The 8,904-nt window shown below is 57.6% G+C and overlaps 1 protein-coding gene across 1 annotated transcript in view; it reads right to left on the reverse strand.

Moving 5' to 3' along the window:
* Positions 1 to 8,868, reverse strand: part of NLGN2 (neuroligin 2) — a 10,619-nt gene extending 1,751 nt beyond the window's left edge. Inside the window, exons 1-7 of the mRNA XM_011994739.1 lie at positions 8,735 to 8,868; positions 5,234 to 5,284; positions 2,943 to 3,092; positions 2,579 to 2,773; positions 2,288 to 2,498; positions 1,320 to 1,916; positions 5 to 493 (exon numbers count right to left, since the gene is read on the reverse strand). Of these exons, the coding sequence (XP_011850129.1) occupies positions 5 to 493; positions 1,320 to 1,916; positions 2,288 to 2,498; positions 2,579 to 2,773; positions 2,943 to 3,092; positions 5,234 to 5,284; positions 8,735 to 8,840 (1,799 nt within the window). The 5' untranslated portion in view covers positions 8,841 to 8,868. The remainder of the gene's footprint in view (positions 1 to 4; positions 494 to 1,319; positions 1,917 to 2,287; positions 2,499 to 2,578; positions 2,774 to 2,942; positions 3,093 to 5,233; positions 5,285 to 8,734) is intronic.
* Between the last annotated feature and the right edge of the window lie 36 nt (positions 8,869 to 8,904).

The following is an 8,904-nucleotide window of genomic DNA, read 5'->3' on the forward strand; positions in this document are numbered from 1 at the left end:
GCACCGCAGCTCCTGCCGCCGGTCCCGCTTGTAGTAGAGGGCAGCAAAGGCCAGGATGTTGAGGAAGAGGAGGGAGGCACCCACGGCCACGGTGACGCTCAACTCCGTGGAGTAGTCCCGCGAGTCCCCGGGGAAGCGGTCGTAGGCCCTCGGGCCGGGCTCGGGCTCAGGCTCGGGAGGCAGGGTGGCGGGCGGCGGGGGCCGACGTGTGCCCGGGGCGCCAGCAGGGGGACGAGGCGGCCAGCGCGTGGCGTAGGGAGGCAGGCGCGTGGTGGTGGTGAAGAGCTCCGTGTGCAGGTTGTGCAGGTGGGGCACGAGCTCCAGCCAGAAGGCCACCTTGTTGGCGCGGTAGTTGTCGCGTACACGTGGCTTCAGGCCTATGTGCAGATACTGCTTCTCCTTGCTGTTGAATTTGCTCCATACCACCTCCTCGAAGCGATTGGGCTTAGTGTGAATGAACTTGGTATCCTGCGGCACTGGCTGGTTGGGGTCCCTGTGGGCACAGGAGGGCAGGGAAAGGAGGAGTGAGGGCAAGGCTCTGAAGGAGGGTGGGTGGCAGTGGGAAGGGAGCCAGACAGAGATGCAGAGAGACAGGGGGACAGCAAGAAAGCCAGAGAAAAAGTCACAGAGGCAGAGAGACATAGATGGAGATGGAGAGACAGAGCAACTGCAGGAGACAACGCCAGAGAGACAAATAGGGATGGAGACAGACAGCCAGAGACAGCCAGAAATGCGGGCAGAGGGGCAGGGACAGACACAGAGATAGTCCCGGAGAAGCCGAAGCTGAGCCTGAATGAAACAGAGACAGGGTCAAAGACATGGGAGGGACAGCCAGAGGCAGAGACACAGCGAGGCTGAAATCAGCCGGCAGCCGGAGACAGCGAAAAGTAAACAGACGTAAGAGAGCAGCAGAGGGAGAAGAGGTGTCAGCGGATTTCCAGAGAGAGACAGAGACCGAAGCGAAGAGACAGACACAAACTCTTGCACACACTCAGACACACACACCTGAGCAGTCAGCCAGAGGTGCAGAGCTCTAGGGAGGTTGGGCAGGGGGGATCAGGCAAGGAGGGAGACATGGACGCCAAGCCAAAACCACCGAATGGGCCCCCTACTCCCCAGAAAGAACAGGGGCCTCTCTGTCTGATACTGCTGAGTCTCCAACACTCAACTCAGTGCCTAGCACAGAGGTGTCTGGGTTGCTTTCACTCGATCAGGAGAGCGGGCCAGAGTGAGTGCCTTAACAGAGGAATGGTGGCCACGTGAAGGAAGGAGGGCCCGCCAAGCCCCACCCAGCCCCACCCAGCCCCTCTGGCCCTCACCCAGTCTTGGCAAAGTTGGTCCAGTAGGTCATGACCACGGCACTGAGCATGACATCATTCTTGGAGAAGTTGCAGGGGAACAGGTCGGTGGCACCCACCATGGGCACGCCAAAGACATAGGGCAGTTCATCCCCGTGAGCCGCATCTGCCCACTCAGGCCGGCCCTCCGCCTGGCAGTGGTGGTAGAAGGTGTAAAAGTAGACAGGAGACTGGTAGTCGGCGTGCAGCTTGGCGGTGGCCACAGCTGGTGCCACCCATTGGTGGTCAGTAAAGAGCGCCAGCAGGGTTTTGCGGCGCATTTCGCCATTGTCCCGGTCGGCCCAGTCTGTGTACATAAACTTGATGGTCTCCCGAAGCACATCCTTGCCTTCCGGGTAGCCATACAGGTTGTCCACAAAGTTGGAGACCGTGAAGTCGAAGGCGCTGGCAGACACCCCGTCCTCGCTCTCTGCAGAGTCCTCCACGAACTTGAGGCCCTCTCCCTGGTTGACGCCGATGAGCATGTCATAGTTGAGGAATTCTCCCTGCTGCATGAGGATCTCAGGGTCATCAGGGACCACGTCGCCGTCCACCACGGGCCCAAAAGCGATGTGGTAGCTGGGGAGAAGCGGTCAGGGTCTCACCACCTGCTCACTGGCCTCCTCTTGGCCCGTGGCCTGCTAAGCCCACATACAGATGCTTCCCTCTACCTGCAAGACCCTTCTTCCCTACTTGAAATCCTCCAATGGGTCCTTTGGGGGATCTGGCCTCTCCGAAGTCTTCCCAAAGCACTTCACGGCACCCTGTGCTCACCTGCTCTGTCTGAGCACCTCCACTGAAGGAAGGCTTGAGAGAGGAGGCCGCCTACTGGGCGCCTGAAGCCCATTTCTCCTTGCCAAAGGGGATGCCCACAGGCACTTCTCACCTCAGCCTCCTTGGAACCAGCAAGGAGAGTGAAGGCCTGGACCCAGCCCTCTCCCATCCCATACCGGGCAGGCTGCACGTCCTGGTCCACCAGCTCCCGGGAGGGCTTCCGGCGCAGACACTCCACAGCTTCAGCGCTGTCCTCTCGGTCACAGCCCACCTTGGCTGCCAGCAGCCGCGTGTACTTGAGCGGCTGGTAGTTGACAGACCAGCTGGAAATGGCGGTGCCACTCTGGGCGATGGCCTTCTGGAACAGCCCTGGTGGGACAGGCAGACCTCAGGCCAGGTTGTGAGGACTAGCCTGAAGGAGAAGGGGGAGCTGGCAGGGTCGGGAAGGGTGGGACAGGCTGGGACACTGCTGGTACCTTCTGAATGGTGGGAGAGGATCAGAAGGTTGACGCAGGAGGCCCCTGCCCCAGACCCAAAGATGGTGATACGCTCGGGGTCGCCCCCAAAGTGGGCGATGTTTTCACTGAGCCAGCGCAGGGCCTGGATCTGGTCCAGGAGCCCATAGTTGCCTTTTGCAGCCTGGTCCCCGGTGCTGAGAAAACCTGGGAGTAGAGAAGAAGAGGGCTCCCTGGAGGTGCCACAGCGCCCCTGCCCTCTTTCTGGGCAGCTCAGTCCAGCCCAGAAGCCATTCTACTGGATGTGGACGAACCCTGCCCACCAGGCACACCTCCCAGACTCCCCCGATCCCCAGAGTTGGCTGCCCACCCTCACCGAGCACCCCAAGACGGTAGTTGAGCGTGGCTACAATGACGTTGCCGTAGGCGGCCAGGACTGAGCCATCGAACATGTTTCCGGTCCCCTCCATGTAGGAGCCGCCGTGGAGAAACAGCATCACAGGCTTCTTCCCAGGGTCACGGATATCTGCGTGGGGAGGGGGTGGGCAGGCGGGCCAGGGGGTCAGGGACAAGGACACAGTCAGACCGGAAGCAGCACCGCCCAGCTCCCAGGCCTGCTGAGGACTGGCCTGGAGCTCAGGGGACATGTCACTCCCATCCCTGGGGGGCAAGACCGGATTCCCCTCCTCCCTCCCCAGCTAGCCCTGGCAGACGGTCCCTCCCCACCCTCTGCCAGCCTTCCCCGAGGCACTTCTCCAATGCAGACCTTCCAAGAAACCCCATAGAGGCTGGGGGTGGGCAGTGGCCCTCCTTAGGGCATCTGCTGGATCCAGGGAACCCCCAACGCCCCCCCACATAGGACATCTCCTTCCTGTCCCTGGGACAAGCAAGCTCCCGAGGCTAGAACTGGAGCTGGAGCTGCTGGGAGGGTCCTGGCATCTCCTCTGACTCAGGCCTTGGGCCTCCACTCCACATGGTACCCTGGTCGGTGGGTGAGGGGTGTCAGGCCTAGGGTCCCTGGTCTGTGGGTGAGGGGTGCTGGGCCTAGGGTCCCTGGGGCTTGGTCTCCTCCCCGCCCTAATTCCTTTCTAGGTCACCTCCCCAGTCACCATGGCAACCCCCAGCCTAATTACTGTGGCAGGAGGAGGAAGAGCCTGCTTAATGAAGCCAGGGTGCAGCTGAGTCTTGGATACCCCCAAACTGGCCTGAGCCCTGGGTTCTGCACTGGACTCCTTCCCGCCATACCCCCAGAGGATCCCCTGATCACTGCCACATGTGATCAGGTCCTTGGGTCGCTCCAGATTGGACTGAAGGGTGACTAATTCCAGAGGAGGTGGGAGTCTGACAGTGCTTGCCAGGGTCGCCGAGGCTACAGTACCCTCCCCTGCCCCTGCAGCTCCCCATGATTCAGCCATAGTGCTAGGGCTGGGGTCACCCCGGCCCACAGGTCCTCCTCGTTCTTAACACCAGCCCTCCCTGCTAGCCTGGACACTCAGCAAACCAAAGCCAGGCCTGGGCCTCCACAGCTGGTCCCAGCGCCTCTGCCCACTTCCCTCATCCTGCTAGAAACATCCCTCCTGCCAGAAGGTCAACCTGCAGGTCACTAAGACATTCTCCTTGACCTCACAGACAGCTTCCTGCCTCCCATCCCTAAGACCCCCTCTGCAGCCCCCATGCTCCTGACTGCTTCCACCAGAGCTCCCAGGTGGGCAGCACCCTCGCTGTGTTCTCCCCAAATCCTGTCCTCTCCTTTGCTCCTGAACCTCAAGTGACCTTCCAGCAGTTTCAGGCTGGAATCTCCTTCCTTCCAAGGTCCTGTCCTAATTGTCCTCAGTTCTCCCATCCTCACCCCACCCCTCTCCCAGTGTCGGGGGAGGAGGGGTCAGAAAGGGAAGGAGCAGGAAGAGGGGCTGGGGCAACAAGAATTCAAAACCAACAACAAAAACAGGATCAAGAAAGAAGAAAGAAAGAAAGAAAAAAAAAAACAACCAAAAAGCAAGAAGCTCTCGGGGCAGATTCAACAAGAAAAGAAAAAACAAAAAGATCCGTTTTGGAAAAAAAGAAAAAAAGAAAAAAATTCTTTGCATTTTTTTTTTCAAAATTTTGTGGTGAAACTTCAAGATATTGGGCCCTGCTTTCAAAAATTGTCAAATTCTTTCATTCACTTCAAATGTTTGCGTTTTCTGTGTCTGACAGGCTTTTGGAAATTGCAACAGGCTTCTGATGTTTCAATGGTGTCATCAATTTGCCAACTTTTAAATTTTTTTTGAACTGTTGTTTTGCTCCAATTTCAAATTGTTTTTTTCAAATGTTACATTTCACAAGTTTCAAAACCGTCCAGATTTCTTTCAAATTCTAAACATTTTATCCAAATCTTTTGAATTTCTTTTTCTGACATTCCAATTTCTTTTTGTTTTTCAGCTTATTTTCAACATGTTTAGCTTTTCTGGCAGGTTTTCTAGTGGGTCCAACATTGTTCAAATTTCGTTTGAAGTTTTCATAATTCTTTTTTCCAATTATTAAAAATTTTTCTTTTCTTTTCTTTTTCATTTTAGTTGGGAGAACGACTGAGGGGCCTTGAGGGCTGTGGGGACATTTAGTGAGGGGCAGGGCCATGAACTTCCTCTTATAAGCAACCACATGCAGCAGCGGGATTTTTAAATCTACCTGTGTCTGGCGGATTGAGCGTCGCCTCGTCACGTTTTTTTGTGAGCGGACCTAAGACCGGGAACACAAAACAGAGAAAAAAGGACAATTTTGTGGGGAAAGATGGGGGTCGGGGGGAGGTGGTGGATGGGGAGGGGAGGAGAGAAAGCAGAAAAGGGGAGGGTGGGGGAGGCAGAAAAAATAAGCCAAAAAAAGCAAAATTTGTTTGCAAGAAAAAGAAACCAAGAAAAGAGAAAAACGTTTCTACAACCCAATTTTGTTCCCCTCCCCGGAAAAAGTCATGCCCCAAAGAAAAGGCTGGTTTTGGGGGGGTGGGGTGCCTGAGTGGGCTGAGGCCTGTCTTAAGACATATCCACTTGGCTGGAAAGGTTTTGGCTTGTCGATGTGTTTGCTAATGGCTGGAAATGAAACAGTGTTAGAGGTGGGGTGGGAGGGGAGAGGAAGCCCACCCAGAGCCCCTGGGAGACCAAGGCCAGCTTGCCACCCAGGCCACCTCTCAGAAGGCCCCCTTCAGGGCCAGCGAAGCACCTGCCTGCCCCCACAAGGCTGTAGGGAGGAGAGACTGCAGCAGAAAAGACTCTGCTTCCGTCTGGACCACTCTGCAGGGCAGCGGGCAGGACAGGGTTGGGGGGCAGCCTGCCCCACAGCTCAGCCCCAGAAGCCTTCCGCTCCCCACTGTGGGGCTATGGGAAGGTCAGCTGGGGCTGCCTGCCCGCTACCCAGCCTCACCGCCAGTACTTCTCATCTATCCGTACTCACAGGCCTGGCTTCTCACCCCAGTCCCCAGTATGGGCAAAGCAGGGAAGGGGGTCATCAGGTCTTGCCCTCCGCTCCAGCTCAACCCTCCGCACTCCCCACAACCTCGTCCCTCACCCAGGCTTCCTCTCCTCCCCGCAAAATGGTGACTTTCCCACCAGGGCCACCAGCCACCGCCTCCCCTGCCCCTGCTCCACTGCCAAAAAGCACCCCCTTCCCCAACGGCCGAGTGGGTGGTTCAGTCCACAAACAGGGAACTAGAAACACAGTGCCCTGAGCCAGCCTGGCATACAGGTGCCAGCAGGTACCGGGAGCACCAGGTTCACCCAGTGTCAGGGCTTCCTCCAGATTACGGGACTGGTCAGGGGCAAGCTGGAGCCCAGAGGCCTGGGGGTTCCCCAAGGCTGATTGGTTTTTCCTCAGTGACACAGGGACTGGTACATGGGTCAAAGCCAAGGATGGGTCAAGGCCAAGGCAAGCTCTGGAAGGCGTCTCCTAAGTGGCAGTGATCGCCCCATGGGGACCCGCTGGGAACAGGACCTCTTCTTTGTGAGAGGATGGGGTGGGGACCAAGTCAGCAGGGCATGTGTGCACATGAGTCTATGAAGCGCGTGTGTGAGCGCGCCTGAGTCAACCTCTTCCTCCCAGAGCTGGTGTGAAGATTCAGTGAGATCACCTGAATGTGTCAGGCCCCAAGCAGGTCTGCAATAAGCAGTGGCTAAAAATACAGAAGGTGTGGGCAAGGGTGGTGTGGAGGCAGGGGCGGACAACTGTGTAGAGGTGTTGGGGTGGACAGTCCATTGGTGGCAAGTTCAGGGTGGATGTTTCACATGGGGGGGTGATGAGACAGCACCCATGAGGGGGCTCTGGGGTGTGCAGAGCCTGTGTGAGAGTGGGGAGTGCTGGGATGGGCAGCCCGCGTGGAGGTGCTGAGGTGAAGGACTCACAATGGGGCAGGCGCTGGGATGGCAGGGGAGTGTGGCGTGCACGGCTCTCCTGTGGAGGGTGTTGTACTGGGGGGCAGGTGGGGCATGTACTGGGATAAATGGCTTATGGGGAACTAGGGTGCTTCAAATTCGAATAGGATTAGAGTAGATGACGCTCTGTGCATTGTGCGTATGGGTTGTTGGGAGCAGTGGTTTATACGGAGATTGGTATGGCTAGGATGGGGGATACAGGGTGAATGGTCCATTTGGGAGGTATTGGGACAGACATGGGTGGGTGGAGGTGCATGAGATGTTCCGTGCTTGGCAGGAGCGGATTGTGGGTGCAGGGGGCATGGTGTTGGAGTACTTGTTCAGTGAGTAGGATGCAGGGTTGCCGGATACGTTTTCACCACCTGAGGTCGGGTGCGGATGATCCCTAGGTAGCAGCGGGGTAAACAATGATTGAGGAGTGTTGGGGGTGTTGGGGACTATGGTGTGAGGGGCCTGCTGAACACACAGCCCAGGCGTGCAGGGTTACTGGGGTATAAGGTGTACATGTGGATGTTCTTAAGGCACATGATCTGTATCCAGGGATGCTGAGGAGCACGGGTGTGTGTGGGTGACACGGTACGCAGTTTCAGAGATGTGCTGGGGGTGTGTGTGATATGAAAGTATTGGGAATTGTGACTGTGGGGTGCTGGAGCACAAGGTCAGTGTATAAGTTGGTTGGGTGATGATTTAAGTGTGGAGTAGCTGGGATCTGCAGTCTGTTTCGGGACTTGAGCACGTGCCGTGGAGGTGCTGGGTGTGTACAGGGTACATTAGGGGCTCCTGGGTACCAGGCCTATGTGTAAGGTTGCTGGAAACATGGCCTGTGGGAAGCGTGGTGGCAGCGGATGGTCTCTATGCAGATGCTGCCATGTTTTGGCGTGGTGAGATGGGCATCAGAAGAGCCATGGGGCAGGGGGGCGGGGCGGTGTTTGTGAAGCTGGTCTGCTGTGATGGCTGGAATCCACCTATTCACCCTGTTCAGACTCCAGAAGGTGTTCTGATTAGTCTTGGAGTGCTGAGCATGGAGGGTAGAGAGCTGCACAGAGGGAGTGTGCCAGGGGCTATGAGCAGTCCTGTAGTGAACAAGAGTTCATTAAGAACAGAAGTTCGAGAGCCCCAGGGAAGATGGGTGGGCTGTGCTGTGAGCGGAGGGGCCCTCGACAAGGAGCTTCCCTGATCCTTCAGGGGAGTACAGAGCTCAAGGGAGAAGAGAAGGACATCGGTACCACTGCCAAGGCGCTCAGCTCAGGCAAGGGGCTCTGGACATGATGTGATAGGTGGAAGGCAGCCCTCGCTGGCCAGGGGGAGAGGCAGAGCCTGCGTCGTCCTGAAGTGCAGATGTAGCTAACCTGGGTATTCTGCCAGGAACAAGCTCAGGTCTGGCAGCGGGAGGTGGGGCAAGGTTGGAGTGGGTGTCTGAGCAGAGGGTGGATCACCTGATTCCCCCTCCGTGTCCAGGTTGAGATTAGCTGGCAGACTGTGCCTCCTTGGGGAGAGAGTGGGTGAGCCTAGACCAGTGCCTGCTATCCCTACCATGACCCCCTGTGGGTCTTATGGGGCAGCTGTCTGCAGGGTGTGTGCCTGGGACTGCCTGGAGGCACCCTTACAATCCTCAGGGGGCACGTAGAGGCTGCAGGGACACTCCGTCTCTCACTGCCCCCACAAAGGCCCAGCTCTGAGCCCGAGAGCAGTGCCAGTGCCTGAGGGTCTGCATGTGCGTTTGTGGGCTGTGTCCACGGGGTGCCCGGCTTTGTGCCCGCGCCCTTACCGTCCTCGGTGGGCACGTAGAGGTTGAGGTACAGGCAGTCCTCGCTCTGGTTCTGCACGTAGGTGGCGGCCGCCTCCAAGTTGTCGGTGAACCACACAGGCAGCATGATGGCGGGCAGCGCCCCGTGCAGGTTCTGCGGGCAGGCGGGCGGCAGGGTGGTGGCGTTGCGC

This window comes from Mandrillus leucophaeus, unplaced genomic scaffold (assembly GCF_000951045.1).
Source record: "Mandrillus leucophaeus isolate KB7577 unplaced genomic scaffold, Mleu.le_1.0 Scaffold46, whole genome shotgun sequence".
Classification (NCBI taxonomy): domain Eukaryota; kingdom Metazoa; phylum Chordata; class Mammalia; order Primates; family Cercopithecidae; genus Mandrillus; species Mandrillus leucophaeus.